The 17,867-nt window shown below is 40.7% G+C and overlaps 1 protein-coding gene across 1 annotated transcript in view; it reads right to left on the bottom strand.

Moving 5' to 3' along the window:
- Positions 1 to 755: 755 nt before the first annotated feature.
- The window catches only part of clcn1b (chloride channel, voltage-sensitive 1b), a 32,497-nt gene continuing 15,385 nt past the window's right edge, over positions 756 to 17,867 (bottom strand). The window contains exons 6-23 of the mRNA XM_085423217.1: positions 16,561 to 16,638; positions 13,348 to 13,426; positions 11,506 to 11,631; positions 9,459 to 9,543; positions 9,217 to 9,318; positions 8,670 to 8,754; positions 8,157 to 8,312; positions 7,953 to 8,022; positions 7,759 to 7,869; positions 5,994 to 6,207; positions 5,767 to 5,900; positions 4,332 to 4,513; positions 4,162 to 4,246; positions 3,986 to 4,068; positions 3,655 to 3,699; positions 3,433 to 3,537; positions 2,749 to 2,835; positions 756 to 2,459 (exon numbers count right to left, since the gene is read on the bottom strand). Coding sequence (XP_085279343.1) covers positions 2,004 to 2,459; positions 2,749 to 2,835; positions 3,433 to 3,537; positions 3,655 to 3,699; positions 3,986 to 4,068; positions 4,162 to 4,246; positions 4,332 to 4,513; positions 5,767 to 5,900; positions 5,994 to 6,207; positions 7,759 to 7,869; positions 7,953 to 8,022; positions 8,157 to 8,312; positions 8,670 to 8,754; positions 9,217 to 9,318; positions 9,459 to 9,543; positions 11,506 to 11,631; positions 13,348 to 13,426; positions 16,561 to 16,638 — 2,283 coding nt within the window. The 3' untranslated portion in view covers positions 756 to 2,003. The remainder of the gene's footprint in view (positions 2,460 to 2,748; positions 2,836 to 3,432; positions 3,538 to 3,654; positions 3,700 to 3,985; positions 4,069 to 4,161; positions 4,247 to 4,331; positions 4,514 to 5,766; positions 5,901 to 5,993; positions 6,208 to 7,758; positions 7,870 to 7,952; positions 8,023 to 8,156; positions 8,313 to 8,669; positions 8,755 to 9,216; positions 9,319 to 9,458; positions 9,544 to 11,505; positions 11,632 to 13,347; positions 13,427 to 16,560; positions 16,639 to 17,867) is intronic.

Here is a 17,867-nt window from a genome sequence, read left to right as displayed (position 1 = left end):
ACTAAATTTGTCCACTCCAGCTCTGAAGTTTCTGTCTATTTACCTTATAATTATGATAATTATTAATACTATCCCTCTTTGGCTTTTTTGTGACAAAAAAATTGCATTGCTTTACAATAACTGTGTCAAACAACAGATCAGTGCTATGACATAATATAGAAATAGAGTACTAAAGGTGAGTACAACCGTGCTAAAGAACACTACTTCAGTAACAGCACACTGTTGCTCTCTGCTGCTGACATTTTCCTAATGTTTGCATGCTAACAGACTAAACTAAAGCCAGCTCAAGCTAAACTTGAAGGTGATAATGTTACTAAAACCATCTGAGTACAGTGTCTTCAAATAAACCTGATAAATATAGAAGATTTCTCTTTATAATTAAAAATGGATTTGCAGTTAGCTGGATAAAGTTTTATTTGTTTTATTAGTTGTTTTATCTTCTCCTGGGTAACGCTGATACAGGATTAAGTAAACTGGGGGTGCTGCAAAATTGCTGTTTCAGACCATAAAGTCAAATCAATCATTCTCCAAACTTTTGTTTTCCATCTGCTAATCTCAACCTTCTATAAAAACATTTCCTTTTTAATGTGTTAAATATTTCTTCAGTGACAAAACCCACATTTTCAGCATTGCGTCTCAATCCAGAAACAAATGAAAATATATTTATTTTAGCATTTAGCTGGAAGCACTGCTGCATCCAGCCTCACTGAGAAAGATATTTAACAGCAGTAAAGAACTCAAATAAGTTAGTGGGCAAATATAGTATTTATTATTTTTTTTAAAAATTACAAACCAGTAATAATGATTTAGATTCACAATACAGAAAATACATAATAAACATGTTATAACAAGTTATAATTTTAAATTAACCTCAATCAGTAAACTTTAAATGTGTGATCTCTTTGACCCATCAGTCAAATTAATTAAGTCTTAATCACTATATTATTTCATTATAATACAATTCTTTACTGTCAGCTACCCTACAGGTACTTAAAGGTATAATATGCAGGATTTTCCTAAAACAGTAAAATCTCTCAGTTTTCCTTTACTGTTGTATTTATCTGCACAGACTGATTTAATATATTCTGTTTTTCCTGTTTTCTGTACATTCCTGGGTTGCAAGCATTGGGCAATGATTGTGTAGCCCCCAGCTAATAACAACAGGAGGGCGGGATTACATCACTGCCTCTATTTCTTTCCTCATAAATATTATAAAAGAGCTGTTGTGATGTTAGTTTTCATTGCATGTTTTCATTACACCAATATCCAAAATAAGAAAGAAATTTTAATAATTAGACTGGAATAACTACTACTGACTGGCACTCATGTTTTTATGGTTTCCAGTGTCACACACTGGGCAGTAGCTACTTAAAAACTACAGAAAGTATTAATGCAATGTTATCTGGTAATGTTATCATACGTGTTATAGTCATTGTCAACACCAGTTTATAGCCTAGAGCCACACCTAATTCACACTAAATTAAGAAATGCAGCACCTTCCCTGCTGACTTGTGTGATTTCTGCTTCAGAACTCAATCATTGTAAAACAATTAGAAAATTATGCTTCATTGCTTTTTTTCTTGCTAAAGCTGTTCCCTCCATCCTCATTCTCAAGGCCAAGTTTACAATAACTGACCATTGCTGCATATTATACCTTTAATGACATTAACAGATCTTAATACATGTGAAAATCAGCTGTTTTCGGCATTTCAGAGATACGCTTGGAAGATTGAACTTCAGTGAAACGGTTGTCAGCAGTTCAGAAGACATGGGAAAGCACCTGAGATTTTAAAGAGTGGAAAAGTGAAACTATCATCAGAATAGAAAAAAATATCCTGTACTAAAAGTTTCTTGAGCTTTGTGTGCACCAGTTCCTCCTGCCCACCGAGAGCTGAATGTCTGTGACAGCCGCAGGTCCTCCATCTAAACTGCAGCTTTGTCTTTTCGGAAAAGGAGTGACATTAAAAGAAGGTAAAAGTTTTTCTTCTTGAAAGCCACTTCTCCTAAATGGGCTCATCAGAGTCCTCGCTCTCCCTCTCCTCCTGCAGGGAGGACAGTGTGAGGACAGGGCTTGTGGCTGACATGGGAGAGGCAGGGGCTGACGGCGAGGTAGAGGAGGAGGTGGAGGGGGATGCTGCCTCCTGAGCAGGGCCTTCGGCCCCTCTTGTGGAGGTGGAGCTACTATTGCTCTCCATGGTGCTGGGGGAAGAGGAAGCAACGTCACACCCAGGAGCTCCTCTTGAAGGCTTCCCTCGGGAATCGTCTTTGGACTCCCTCCTCACCAGCTCCCCTTCCCTTCTGCTACCCTCCCCCCACAGGTCTCTGTCCTGTGTTGGCGAGGAAGTGGTGGATGAGGGAGGCTGGTGCTTCTTGGCTTTCCTACTGGTGTCTCTGAAACTGGCCAGAGGAGGACGAAGCCTCACCCCGCTCCGAGTTGAGCCCTCTATGGCTTTCTGCAACTGTTACAAGAGTGAACGAGGTTTAAACATCCACAGAAGCAAAAAAAACAAAACCCAAACATACCACGAAGCAGAGCAACAACATAAGATCATTAAAGTGAACATCCAGCGAGATGAGTTGTGAGGGCGGTTAGTGGAATAACTGCATGAATCAGAGCGTAAAGAATGATGCACGCGGTGACAGAACAGCTCACAGCTCGTCATGCCACATTACCGGATCAAATCCAGAGAGGTGACAAAAAACAAGCCGATAAATTAAAACAAAATGAAAAGCAAAAAGTGACTTTACCTCTTTCAGTGCCACAACACCCACCAGCTTACCAATGCTGGTGACATAGGCGTGACTGAGACCCAGCAAGGAGAACAGAGTGTGGGTCTGAGTAATGAGAGAGGAGAGAGAGGACACGATCCAGTCAGTGTTAGATGTGCTGTACTGTGACAGTGTTCTGCTTGCATGACTGCACTGTTTCTCATAAGCAATTTTTCTGCAACAAAAGAGGAAATGCATGGCTTTGCTAAATAGATGCATAATAAAAAAAATTCAAGTTTCAAAGTTTTATCATATGGACAAAGAACAAACAGGGCGTTCTGTTTGTTCAGACTCTTAGGCCAAGCTGAAATGAGTCTAATGTTTCATCACAGCTTTCAGAAAGCTCCTTTAGAGCTACAGTTGGCAGACAGGTGGACTTGGTATACACTTAAAAAACTGAAAACTGAAGCTGGGACAGATGAATCAAAAACTCACAAAGTCACACACAACAAAGCTGGTTCAAAGGGAGCATAGCATTTATGGGAGAGAGGCTAAACAGTTTGTTTCAGGCAGAAGATGAACTTGGATATAGTTTCAGTATAGTTTAGTTATGAAGAGTTTTTTCCCCCCGTTTCCAGTCTGTGAGCAGAGATCATGACATGAAAATAAGTCATAGTTGTAAGTGTACAGAACCAGTATGTGTATATGAGTTTTGATGATCACCTTATGCAGAGACGTTCTTTCCACCAGCTGAAATGGAGAGGGGTCTATGCGTATCTGCTCCATATCAATTGGTTTGTTCAGCTCTGCCTCTTCCCAGGCTTTGATCTGCAGCCAATCACAAAGCAGAGAGACGAAGGCGCAAACTAGGTTGTAATTATCAATTAGAGTGGTTTGTTGGTCCATCGTTGAGTATGAGGCTGCGCAATCAATAGTGTAAAGTACCTCCTCTGGAGACATGGTGTCAGTCAGCTGAGGGGTTGTGGTCTCCTGAGAAAGGTGGAGGAAGAAAGAGATGATAGACCAAATGATGAAAAGAAAGATAGATGTCCCCTACTGGTTTTAAAGTATTACCTACTGCAAAAGTTATCACTAGGTCAGCTTCAGGTTATGCCCCCACCCCCCTCATCACATTATTGAGGCTGGCTTAGACTGCCATGCTGGACTGATATCCCTGTCTTAGCTGTCACTGCCAACTCAGTAGCAGATCACTGATGCACTGCTTCTTTGAGTGTTTAGCCTCAAAGCAATGGATACATAAGGTTGATCCCAGTACCTGAGTATCTGTCTGGCCTGACAAAGACGTGGAGGAGAAGAGTCTTTGAAGGGTCCTCCTGACAGATGGCAGCTTGCGCTTGTCTGGGGATGTGGTATGGCAACGCATGTCAGAGTAGAGACAAGTGACATGGATGAGCGAACCTGTCCTTGTATGTAGTGGAAATAACGTGTTACCTGAGTCTGTGTGGTTGGCGGAGGGCTCCTGAGGTTTGGGGGCAGGAACGGGTCCATTACATTCTTCCTGCACAGGAGTGGTGGTCTGATGGACACAACGCTGTCAGTAAGGGGGTTGCAGACACAAACAAACAACACCTGATGGTCAGGAATAGGTCACATTTTTCCACCTTGTCGGGGCTTTCCTCGCCTCCCTCCTCATCTACAAAGGTGAATGACTCCCAGCTGATTTTGGAGGCTTGACCCGGTGAACTTTGACCTCTTTCAAAGACTCGTCTTTGAGGTGAAAGCCACCAGTCCAAGAGGGCTTGAAGCTCTGTCCTCTCAATTGAACCTAGCAGAATCATAGATTCTGCAAAAAAGGAAGTTTCACAGAGAAAAAGTTTGGCATTCAGGGGGAAACTGTTGATACTTACATGAGATCAGCTTAGCACCAAGTCAGAAAAAATAAGTTTAAGGTAAAAAACGAATTTAATGGTCCTTATTTTCTGTCATAAATATATATATATATATTGTTACAATGGATAATGTTGACAGTGGCCAAGGTTCCAAAAAAGAGGTGAGAGTAATCCCTGTTAGACAAAAGCTCAGGCTTCAGACAGTAAAAGCTGTTTTCTTAAAATTTTCTCTACTCTTGGCTCCATATGATATCATTAGGAGCTGATATCTCCCCAATATGATCATCTCATGGACACAGCTTTGCCTCTGCGCACAGAAGCTCCACCCACATGTGATTAAACCCTTCTGTTTACGAGGGCGGCCAATCAGAAGCTTGTTTCAGACGGATAGTCAACTGAAGATCTGCACCAAGGCTAAGAGGAATTATTTTGAACTGTTAATCATGGAAAGCTACTTATAGACCTGGTCTATCCCATTAGTACTAAGCCTTTTAAAAGCAAAATAAAGTATTATTGTTATGGTCCTGGGTCGGTGACCCAGTGTTTTTGGTTTTTGTACTTTTACTTTTGATTTCATCATGGTTTGTGACTGTTTGTGTTTTGGGTTTCTATCCTAGTGTTTCTAGCTCCCTAGTTTTGTGGTTCTGATTTTTAGGTTTCGTTCTTTGACCTCCCAGTGTTAATTCCGTGCTCCCTCTGTTCTGTGTCATCCCTACCTGTGTATTCCCTCTAGTGTAGTCTCTGTGTAAAGCCCGCGTCTCTGAGTCTGTGCCTTCGCGCGTGTTTTGAGTTTCCTGTTTTATTGTGAAAGTCTGTGTCTTATGCCAGTGTGTTCGTTTGTGTTTCCCCTGTCTCGTCTTGTTGATCATAATCAGCTGTGCCTCCCTCCTGTGTGTCGTTTCCTCGTTCCCTTCTGTGTATTTATAGTGTGCGTGTTCACTCATGTTAGTTGCTAGTCCGTCTCGGTTTCTCCCCTTCGTGGTTCTCCCAGTCGTCCATTCAGGTTCGTTTTGTTAGTCATTCCCAGTTTAAGTCACCTTGAGGTTTTGCTTTACTCGCTCTGTTTGTGCCACCTGTGTTAAATAAAGCTCGCTCACTTCCAAGCCAGTGCCTGCGTCTGGATCCTGTCTCACACTCATCACACGTCTGCCCCCGCAGCCGTGACAATTATGGCTCACAGAGACGGCAAAGATGTTGGTCATCCTACCTTTGGAGTCGACGATGGGGATGGTTTTCAGGGTCGTGGTGTCAAGCAGATGGTTTAATTCCCGAAAGGTGGCTTGAGAAGACAGAAATCTCACTTTGCGCACCATAATGTCCTCCACAAAGATGTTATACTTGCTGGGAATGACGGGATACAACAATAAGCACAGGTTGTCTTTCATGACAGCGATATGAAAACAAAATAAGGACTTTTAGGTATTTTAACTTTACCTTATGTGCCCAAGGGCCAGCTCAGGCAGGTAGGGTAGCTTCTTCACCTGGATGATGGAGTCGTAGAGAGACGGCTGTAGACCCTGCGCCACCATATTAGCTAAGATGACGGCCACCATCATGGGTAGGATGTGGGAGATTTGACCAGTGAGCTCAAAGCAAATTACTGCTGTGGAAACTGTATGTGTGACGGCCCCCGTCATCGCTGCTGCACCTGTGATGGGGGTGTGATATAATTCCTCCTGATTATTGTACATCGTCATTTTCAGAGGAATGGTTTTGTTTGTTAGTCCACTTAAAACTGACCCATGAGTCAAGCATAAAAAAGACACCAAATAAACCTGTTTCTATCTACAACTTAGCAAAGAGTCCATTTTGAATTGTATCTTTAGACACTTTGTTACTAGCAACCTTGAGTTCAATCTGCAAAAAAATGCAGGCATGAAGTCTATCTCAAAGTCATGCCTTTAATAAAGAGAAAAATATTCAGTAACGATCTGACACAGGACCTGATAAATGTCCTTCATGCCCTTCAGCTGATCATCTTCTGTTCACCGAAGCAAAAATGGACACAGAGGAAGGATGGCTATCAAGAAGCCATTATTAAGGAAGGGAAATGGGTAGAAAAGGCTGAGATATATGAAACTGATGAATCCAAATTGAAATTTTTGGGTCAAATCATCATCTGTACAGTCAACTTAAATGTACTTTTATTCAACCAGCAAGTTTTTTATTTTGTTTTTTTATTTTATTTTTTTCCCAGAACGATGCCTCTTCATCGTCTTATCATCTTTTGGGAGACGCCTGTGTCATTTCTGGTCAAAAAAACCAAAAACTTGCCTGTTGAATAAAAGTAACTTTAACTCAAAATTTACCAGGGGTATGAATAATTATGGGCTTGACTGTATATACAGAAAAGGTCAGGAGAGAGGTACAACAGCGAGTGTCTACAGCCGTCTGTAAAACACTGACAAGGCTCTGTCATAGTTCAGGGCTGTGTTTCAGTCACTGGTGTTGGGGATTTTACAGTGAAAAGTACAGTGAGATTTTGATCCACCATGTAACACCATCTGGAAAGTGTCTGATTGGCACTAACTTCATTTTTCAGCATGAAAGTGATCCCAAATGCACCACCAATGCAGTAACAGCATATCTGGATAGAAAATAGAAGAGCCTGGACCTCATCATTATTGAACCAGTGTGAGATCATCTTAACAGAGAATGGGACAAAAGGCAGGGGAACCATCCTGAAGATTACTTAAAGAAATTATAAGAAAGTTTGAAAGAGTTCAGACTGTTGAAACTTTTACTTTTAAGCTCGTTAGAATTGTACAAACTCTGTTTTCTGTGTATTTCAGTGTGGTTGAATGTTTTAGTAAATCACTACACCTACTTCAGCTAAATAAAACAAACCATCAATTAGCTTTGAAAGCATTATACTATTTATGACACAGTAAATCAGAAACCTTTAGGAGCGTCAAGAGTTTAGCGGTCTTGAGAGGCAGATAAAGTACATCTAGTTTTAAAAAACACTCAGTTGTTATCAAATGTAATATTTTGTAATGACTTTTTAAATTATAATTTGTTTATTTTAGCACACAAACTGATCATTTGGCATGTTGGGGGTGATTTCTGCTGCTAAATCTGCAGCTTGAACAAGAGAATATAAAACACCAAAAAAGGAAAGAACTTTTCTTAAACTTTTCTTAAATCTACAACTCTTCAAATAGCCTTTGGGGACCTGGGGGAAGGTTAACAGACTGACCAATGACAGCGTAACCTCCTGGCAGGATGCGGTAGACTATCCCATCAAACAGGATTCCATTTGGGAACAGAGTGGCCATGATCTCCCCAACAAGGCGACCGAAAGCAGCTCCTTGAGGAGAGAGATAAGGCACTCTGGTAAAGACAAATTGAACTGAAGATCAGCAGGAGATTCGCATTACAAAATCCTCTTACCTAATATGAACACCGGCATAAAGGCACCTGAGGGGATGGGCATAGTGGTGGAAACTGCTGACATCCAGAACTGCAACACAAAAACAGGATCAAAGTAGGATCGAGACCGATCCCAGAGGTTTTTCACGCTATCGCACACAGTGCTTTTCAAGGCAAAACCCACTCCATACACAATGTGAGGAGGAGGCAAGAAGGAAGAGATACCTTCATGATGAAGAAGAGGAGAAGGATGATAAAGACACTGACACGAGGATGAAGCCACGCGGCAGAGCGACCCAGGCCGGGGGGAGCAGGGTATTCTGAGATTTTGGTCCAGGTGAAATTATCAAAGAGTGAGTTGATACACTCTCTAGGCATCAGCTGCAAGAGGAAACACAAACACACAGAAAAAAATTGTCCTAAACAAGGTTTACATAAACACAAAATCATCACATCCTGATGACGCTACATGTTCATAATAAAAAAACCTAAAATGTGACATGTAGTATAAAAAATATTCAGGAAGAATAGAAATTATATATGTTCCAGGCCATTTACATTAAAAGAACAATCCTATTAATTTACAATCATGCGACAGACAGCCACACTTTCACAGGTAAGGTTTTAGTGTTTGCGGACTTAGTGAAAAGTCACCTGATTCATATCAGGTTTTAAAAAATACCACCAGAAATGAACATGAAAAAAGTCAGAGAATTAACAAGATTGATGAATTCTGACCTCTCCAGCCATAAACTGTCCAAATCCAGGAGGAAACGTGATGGTGGCGATGATCAATGTCACTGCACCTGGATAGATCAAACGACTGGGACAACACACAGACGGAGACACACACGAGTTCATTAAAAGCAGCAGTGTATCCCCAGAGGACTACAGTTGTCTTGTCATAGAAATAACCAGTGTGTGTGAACCAGCGCTGATTGTAGAGCTCTCTTGATGCTGCTACTCTCTTTTCTCTAATGGTGAAGACTAATGTTCCCTGACTGTTGAGTCTCAGAGGGTAAGTGAATCTCCCCATTGAGTGAATAACTGGCTGAAAGGTTGTTAAGGCTTTGCTGCTGTCCTGACCAGTGTTGTGAGACTGATGAGTTTGGAGAGTGGAGCTGAGAAACATTAAGAGGAATTGGATTTAAATGCACAAATGGTTTCAGTTCCAAGAAACAGTTTCTGCTACCAGAGTCACAGCAGTTTAAGGGCTGAGCGCCACATTAATCCACAGCAGCGGGGAGGTCTCTGTTATGTTTCTGCGTCTGTATGGGGATCTTACTGTTTGGTTAGAAAGCGTGTAAGAGCCGTAGGCCTTCTCATGAAGAGAACCACCTGTCTGTTCAGGTAAACGAAGAACGCTCCCAAAAAGCCGCACGAGATCCTGAAAGACGAAAGAAAGCTGGGTTAAGGAGCAAGGATGCAGCTTTTACGTGACTATCTCAGATTAAAGGAACCTTGCTGACTCATATTATTTCAACACAAACACATGCAGGCATGCAAGTGCTCACAAAGTCTCCTCACCCTATTATTGCAAATGCAGGCAGCTCTTGAAGGTCAAAGGGAAAATCCATCCGAAAGTTTGTTTTGAAGAGGGCTGTGATTGTGACTGAGAGGAAGAGAGAAATAACTGTTTCCCACCAAGTGAACATGTGGTCTCAGTCTGTCATTCCTATGCTAATACTTTGACAACAGGGACAACAAGATAAATTAAACAAAGTATAACAATAAAAAACAAATACTCCAGTCCACCTGATGAGTCTGAGCCCATATTTAAGCTCCCTTAGCTGTTTTTATGTCTCCATCAACTCCTGAAGGAAACAAATGATTCTTTATGTGGCTCGTTTCAGTCCACAATGTGCTGCTATGTAATATGCAATGGGTTCCCTAACTTTTAAAAACAACTCTCTCTCTCTGACAGTTTATTAGGTACACCTGTTCAACTGCTTGTTAATGCAAATATTGGCTCATCCAATCACGTGGCAGCAACTCAGTGCATTTGGGCATATAGACACGGACAAGACAGTCTACTGAAGTTCAAACTGAGCGTAAGAATGAGGAAGAAAAGTGATTTAAGTAATTTGAACATGGTATGGTTGTTGGTGCTGTACAAGCTGGCCTGAGATCTGGAATTTTCCCATCCAACCACCTGCAGGGTTTGCAGAGATTGGCTGCTTGATACCAGAGATCAGAGGAGAAAGATCACACTGCTTTGAGCTGATTGGAAGGCAGCAGGAACTCAAATAACCAGTGATTATTTGAGCAGAAGAGAATCTCTGAATGCACTTTATGTAGATGGGCTACAGCAGTACAAGGCCACACTGCGTTTCACTCCTGTCAAATAAAAACAGGGACCTGAGGCCTCACCAACATTGAACAATGGAAGATTGAAAAAACCTTGTCTGGCACAATAACATTCAAACATTAGGGTCAGAATTTAGTGCAACCAACACGATTGCATGGATCAGTCCTGCCTTGTATCATCGTTTAGGCTAATGGTGCTGGTGTTTTAATGTGTGGGGGATATTTTCTTGGCACAAGAGTAACAACTGAGCATCATTTAATCACCGCAACTTACGTGAGTATTGTTACATGCCATGTCTATCCATTCATGACCACACTGTACCCATCTTCTAATGGCAGCTTCCAGGTAAGTAATGTGCTATGTTACAAAGCTCAGATCCTCTCAAACTTGTTTCTCGAATATGCCTCCACAGTCAACATTACTCAAACCAATCCAGCACTTTTGGTATTTGGTGGAACGGGAGATTCACATCATGAATCTGCAGCAGCTGTGTGACGCTATCATAATAATACAGGCCAAAATTGGTGAATCTATGCCATGAAAAATGAAAAAAAATGAATGAATACTTTCTGAAGGTAAAAACAGCCCAACCCTACCAAGGTGTGCCTAATAAAATGTCCATTAGTTGTATATTAAAAGAGCAGTAAACAGTAAAGTTGCAGGCCTGAAAACCAAAACAATGAAAACAGAGCTTACAGATACTTAAATACTTTGAGGTACTTAAATACTTTGAAGTATTATACTTAAATAATGTAAATACTGATTAACGGAGCTTCAGTGAAGAAGATTCATGAACAGTGTATTCTGAAAAATCGAACCTAATCTAACTGGTTATGTTTGCAATAGAGAAAAAAATTCACCCTGGCACATTTCTGTAATATTTTAACATAAATTCCATGAAACTGAGGTTTCAGACTTTAAAAGATGAAGATTTCCCAAAATCTGTTTGGGTAAGAGTGGCTATGTAATGATCACCCCTTTCTGAGTTATATATTATTTATAAAATTACACTGGAAATGTGAAAATATCTAGTATTGTAATAAAGAGACAGGGTCACCTGAATGCAGCTTGTAGGGATTTTAGGCTACAGGGCTGCTGGGCTGCTTTAAGACTGCGATGATGTATTGAAACATTTCAGGTTTATGTAAAGAAGCAAGTATTACTCAGCTGTCATATTCAGCTACTTTTAATAAACAGCAAGCTCAGCTGTCTTTTTTCCAGTAGTTTGTGTATATCTGTTGAATATGCATTTCCTCTGCTTCTCACCAGCATCCTTGTTCCAAACAGACAGCACCCGGAATATGAAGGCACTGAATGTGGCGGCAAAGTATCCCCGCCAGTAATTCCTCACCGCAAAGTAGGTAGACGTGACCTCAATACTAAACAGCACCCCTGGTGACGGTGGATCGACAGAAAAAAAGGGGAGGAAGGACAGAGGGAGAGGAGGGATTACAGAGAGGAAGAGCAATGAGGATGGGCAGTGAGAGAAAATGAGGGGGAGGAAGAGGAGAGGAAGAGAAGGGAGCGAGAGAGAGAGAGGACGGTATTATGAGTTAAAGCAACAAAATGAATTCAAAAACACTTGAAGCTGAGGGTGTAATTATGCACACCAGGAGAACCACGGGGAGTTAACACACATTCAAACGCAGCTAAACACACACTTACATGTAGTCTCGCTCTCTGACACACAAACAGAGACATAATCAGCATGTGAAGCTATAAAACAATAATCAAAGCTGTGTGAAGCTTCTAAAAAAAGATTTAAAAAACATATTTTGGGACCAACATTATGTCAGCAGTAAATACATTCTAGTTTGTTTTGTATACATCTAGTGACTTAAGTATAGTGCTGTGCAAAAATTGTAGGCATTTCAGAAGTTTAGATTCTTATCTGTCACACACCCATCCGCCCTCGGGGAGAGTTTAATCGTCCCAAAATTATTCTGCAGCGTGACAACAGGGCCAAACAATAAGCCGCTGTCATTAAAAGAGCCACATTCGACAGTAAGAGCGAGCCTTGCAGAAGACAGTCTGTCCTTAATCCCCTCAGCTCAGCATTACAGGAAGAGACAAGAGACACTGAGACAGACTAATTACCCAACAAGCACCTTGAAAAGCTGAGAAGTGGTCAAAGTTAACTAAATACTATTCACGGCATTATCTTTCAAACTTTCCTTTTTTTTTTTTTTTAATGCCTAAAACGTTTGCACAGCATTCGATGTTTTGTTGACTTTTGTACTTTGGTTGGTACTTCAGCTCATGATTGTTCACACTGATAATTAATAAACAGATTATTAACCTATTCAATAAATGATCTATCGAAAAACTGGGATCTTTACAAAGCTTTTCATTAGAAGAGTTTAATTATTGGCTTACTAACTTCAGCTGATTGGACCGTTGAACTGTTTAACCTCTGTTACTAAGGGGGATTTATTGATTTTTAATATGAACCAGTATTGAGTCTTTGAATTACTCACACTCTTTATAACTTTCAAGTAACACTTTATAAAAAATGGAAATTCAATATATTTTATTTGAATTTACAGTGTAATACTACAAATACTTAAGGGCATGTACACTGCAATAAGGGGGTAAAAAGTCAGGTTTTTACAGGAAACAGAGATAATTTTACTGTAAGTAAATTGAAGCACTAAGTACTAAGTTTAGTCTTGCTAGGCAAGATCAATCCACTCCATAATTTGGCCTAAAAAGTGTATTTACAATGTGAGATGGGGAAGTATTACCATGAAATTATGCAGAACGTTTATCATTGTGGTCACAGTCACTGGTTTGGAGGAGAGTACCTTGTAAGAGTACATATTGCTTCCACTGAAGGTGTGGCTGACCTGTTTGAGCTATTTGATTGCTCACATGTGTATCTCTTAAAATGGCAACTAAGTGCATATTTGTCACTGGTCTTCAGTAACTGTAATAGTAATGCTCACGTTCAATAATTCACAAATCAGACATATTATATATGTAAAGAAATAAAGACAAGCATAATGTGTCCCCTTTGGGAAACAAACAGGTCTAAGAATCTGATCCAGTACAGGAGGACGGTTGGTGCAGAGGTTGTGGCTGAGAGGCAGTGTGGAAGATGTACAGTACCTCCTAGTGGAGTGCCAAAACAGCATCCCACCCCCACGGCACAGCCAACAGTCAGTATATCTGTGTAACCATAAGGGTTCTACTGACACAGAAAACAGAGAGGGGGGGGGGGGGGGGGGGGGCGGGAAGGTGGAGGGGTGAGTCACAGAGTGAGGGATGAAAGGCAAGAGATGATGAGGGGTGGTGGTGGTGTTGGGGGGGGGGGGGGGGGACAATAACAAGAAACATGAGTGTTGACAGAAAGACAGCAGAGTGAGTCGGAAAGAGGGGGAGAGAAAAAAAGATCAAGGTGGTGAGGACAAGAGGGGGACACAGAGGGAGAAATGACAGAAAAGAAAATTGGAATAAAGTGAATAAATAATGTTCACTAGAGTGTGATTAGAAAAGTTATAAAGGAGGGGAAATTACACCACGAGGATATGAAGCAGAGGAGGCGCATGCCAGTGTGAGTATACAGACTTTGAGGAAGCAATTAAGCAAACTGGAAGCAAACCAAGTGGTCACATTGTCCTTGGAGACAGATCCCTGCAACTGATTGCAGACTGAAAATTGAAGGTAGCACACATGAAATACTTCCACTGATTATTCATGACCTTGAATGATGAGCTGCTGTTTAACTTTTTAGGATAGTTTTAAAGGAATAATCTGCAATTCTTGTCTTTCTGCTGAGAGTTAACGTGCAGTGAAAAGTATTAGCCCCCTTCCTGATTTCTTACCTTTTTTTTTTGCCCATTTGTCACCCTTATGTGTTTTAGCTCATCAAACTAATTTTAATATTATACAAAGATAACCCAGGTAAATAAAAAATCCTGTTTTTAAATGATGATTTCATATTTCAAGGGGGAAAAAGCTATCCAAGCACGCCTAGCAATTGTCCCCTTGGTTAAATAATGAATTAACTGTGATTACCCACATTTATGTTTTAAAAGCTGAGTTCAGAATGATATCATCATTTAAAAACTGCATTTTGTATGTACTCAAGTTATCTTCATATTCAAGTTTGTTTCATTTGCATGATCTGAAACGTCTATGCATGACAAAAATATAAAAGAAAGATAAATACTTTTTCGCAGCACTGTAGATGGAAAAATTTATGCCATATTTATATATGTATGCTAAACATAAAGCTTAAGCCAGCAGGCAGTTGAATTAGCCTTATTCAGTCTTATTGTACCTTCTAGCAAATACAGCTAATTCACAAGTTCTCATTAAATTTGTCTGAACCATATAAACGACTGACTGTGGGCTATTGTGCAGTAATTCAATTCAATTCGGTTTTATTTATTTAGCGCCAAATCACAACAAATGGGGCCTCAGGGCACTTTATATTATGAGGTAAAGATTCTCCAATAATACACAGATAAATGCGTAACAACATCAACATCGGGGATTCAAATTCAGTTATCCCAACTACATTTACAAAATCCAATATTCACCTGACATTGGTCACTTTTGTGGTGTTTAATGGAGCCTATTATCGCTCCATATTTTTATTATTGTACTCTGCCAGAGGGGTGCCACAGTTTTGTAGCACTGTCACCTCACAGCAAACAGAAAGACTACGGGTTCGAAGCAGCTGCAACCAGCAACAACTGGGATGGGCTCCAGCTTCCCTGCAACCCTTAATTGGATAGTTGGGAAAAAAAATGGATGGATGAATGAAGTCTACTAGAGCAGATCTTCATGACTGAGAGAGCAAACTAATCCTTATTTATCTTATTTAGCTGGCCCCTCAGCTCCTAAACAAGCCTCATTAGCTCCAATCCTCCTCCCTTTAAAGCAGCTATTTTTCTGATTTGCTACCATGTACAAACAAAAGGTTTGAGGAACATCATACTGTCATATTTTCATGACAGACAAGACAGAACAGTAAGTGCCCCCTTTAAAAGCCACCTCGTGATTTAAGGAGGCATCCATACAAAACATCCATACAGGGCAATTTGATTATCTGCACAGTTGTCAGCAAAAACAAAGTGGATCTGCGCTCCATATTTGTTTTATTCTACATCCTCGGCCCTGACTGCTAATTTGTATTTCTTATCCTGACCTTTGCATCACGTCCAGTCAGAAAGAAAAGAAAAGCAGCTCTTCCGTGATTTTGCTTTCATATTTCCTAGAGTTTAAATGTGGATTGTGTCAGACTATAACCTTGTGAAAACACACTATGTTTCAGTAGCACAAAATGTATGCAAATGAAGAGCCAGCACCTTTAAAATATCCATTGCAGGTGTAGCATTGATACTGATTCTAAATATAAATGTTTGAATAGTGGTTTGGTTCACTTTCAAGTAGTGCAGCACACTGATGTGAGGCCAGTTTTAACCTCCAAATTAATTGTAACTGATGTTTCTTGATGAGGTCAAAGCCGACCGTAGACCTGAGGCCGAGCGAGCAGAGCGGGACTTGCCTCCGATCGGGGCACCGAAACAAGTGGCTACTCCTACAGCACACGCACACACCAGCAGGTCCTGGTTATGGGAGCCATTCTGGGTTAAAGGTCAAGGGTGAATGCAGAGATGAATGAGAAAGCCAAGGGGAGGGAAGGGGGGGGAGGGAAAGAGGGAGACAGGGAGGTCACTGTTAATACACATGCCAGACATAACGGTCACACTATTAATACAGTGAGACAAACACAGACGAGGCGTGAGGGGGCGAACCAAAACAAAGACACGGGAGAAACGGGGAGGGGCTGGCGTGAGCTGGATGACAGAGACAAAACACAGCCACGGGGTTCCCACTTTTTCATTAGTGTTAAAGTTCTTTCAAAAATTTCAGGGACTCAAAAGTAGCTTCATTTAAAATTCTATAATTAAGGGTTCAAGTTCAAGGACCCTGATATGAATGCTCAACACTGACCTGTTGATATTACAGTTACAGCGTTCTGCTCTCCCAATCATCGTCTATCATGGTGCTATGATAACATTTAAGAAACAAAGCAAGGTTCTCAGGGATGTTGAGATAAATGGCACTAAATTTAAAATGAGATAATTGTACATATCTAGAAATACCTGAACTTTTTCTGTTTTTCAGATTTTAAAAAATAATGAGAAAAATAGTGGGAACCCTGTAATTACAACAAAGATGTCAGCAACACCATAAGTTATTACAAAAACACTGCATTCTTCATTTAAATCAGCATGTTGACTGTGGTCAGTAAAGAGATGGGGGGGGTTGTGGGTAATGTAGTCGGCTTTGGTCAGGGGCTCAGCTTACCTCATAGACTCCAGAGAAGATGGACATGAATCGACTCAACACTGCGGCGCAGATGCTGGCAATGTGGACAAAGGGACCCTGGGGGTGATGGGAGGACATTACTGACACAGATATGAGTGACGTGTAATGTTATCTACAGAGACACAGAGTGCTGTCTGTAAAAACAGAGAGTCTAAACTGGGACATATTTTATCAGAACTGATAAATCACTGTGTAATTACTGGATGTGACACTTTCCATGCTACTGTAATAAGGAAAACGAATGTGGTTCTTTGCTGAGGACTGGAGTAATTTGCCTCAGTCCCGTGAGAAGAGGGCGAGAGGAACAACATGACAGAAGATGATTTATTACCCCCTCCCAGTTGGAGAGTGAGACAGAAAAAGGACTGAAGATGTGGAACAAGATGCTGAATGAGTGGGGATAGACACAGAAGCACACAAGTAGTAAGGAGGTGAAAATACGTGTTTGCTTCAGTGCTGGATTTAATGCAATGCAAAGCAATGGGCTAGAGTCTGTAGTAATACAACCTGTTAGCTTTGCAAACAATCGCTTATTAAGCTGTTTTTTAAATATGTGTTATTATTAACATATTACCAGATTTTCCTTCTCTTTTGCAGTGAGGAAAGAATAATATTTTTCTACATCCCTGTGAATCCTTGGCATGCATAGTGGAATGTATCTAATCCTACAGTTGTGTTAGTGCTGTAGACTGATGCAGCTCCTGGGTCTGCAAGATGAAGCCAGTGCACAAGTTTCTTAAAAGTTCCCTGTTGTATAAAAGTCTGTGATAAACGGCCCTTTTTGCTCCTTAACCTCAGTAAACACCCATGACGCCTATTAGTAGATAAATCAGGTTTATGCCTTACACACTATTATCCAGCAGAACCTATGGTGAGTGCAAATATTAAGATCAGCTTTTGTGACGACAGACAGGGTGGATGTTACATTGCTGAGGTATTTGAATTATTATCATTGAGTGTATTTGAGCTGCCAAGGAGCTCTATGTCATATTTTTAAAAAACATCTGTAAGCTAAAACACTGGTAGTGAAGCAAACTGAGCAGATGAATGATGCTGGTGCTAAACCTGTCACTCTGAGGGAAATGAATAAGCTTGTTCCTGTTTTATGGTGGAGGAAATGCTGCCAGTACCAACTTGCTTTGAAATGAGGTAAAGTTAACATAGTCAGAAGTAGAGCGGTAGAGGCTGATCTACTCTAAAGAGTTTCCTCAGTCGGAAACACTGTAACACAACTGATCTTGTAATGTAACACGATAGTTTTTAAAGTAATGTTGCCTAACACGGGG

The sequence above is a fragment of the Rhamphochromis longiceps genome, linkage group LG11, assembly GCF_057381845.1.
Source record: "Rhamphochromis longiceps isolate RC_006_pf linkage group LG11, R_longiceps_female_GT1.1, whole genome shotgun sequence".
NCBI classification, from domain to species: Eukaryota; Metazoa; Chordata; class Actinopteri; order Cichliformes; family Cichlidae; genus Rhamphochromis; species Rhamphochromis longiceps.
Note: the sequence above shows the minus strand (reverse complement) of the source record. Positions and strands in the feature narration are given on the sequence as shown.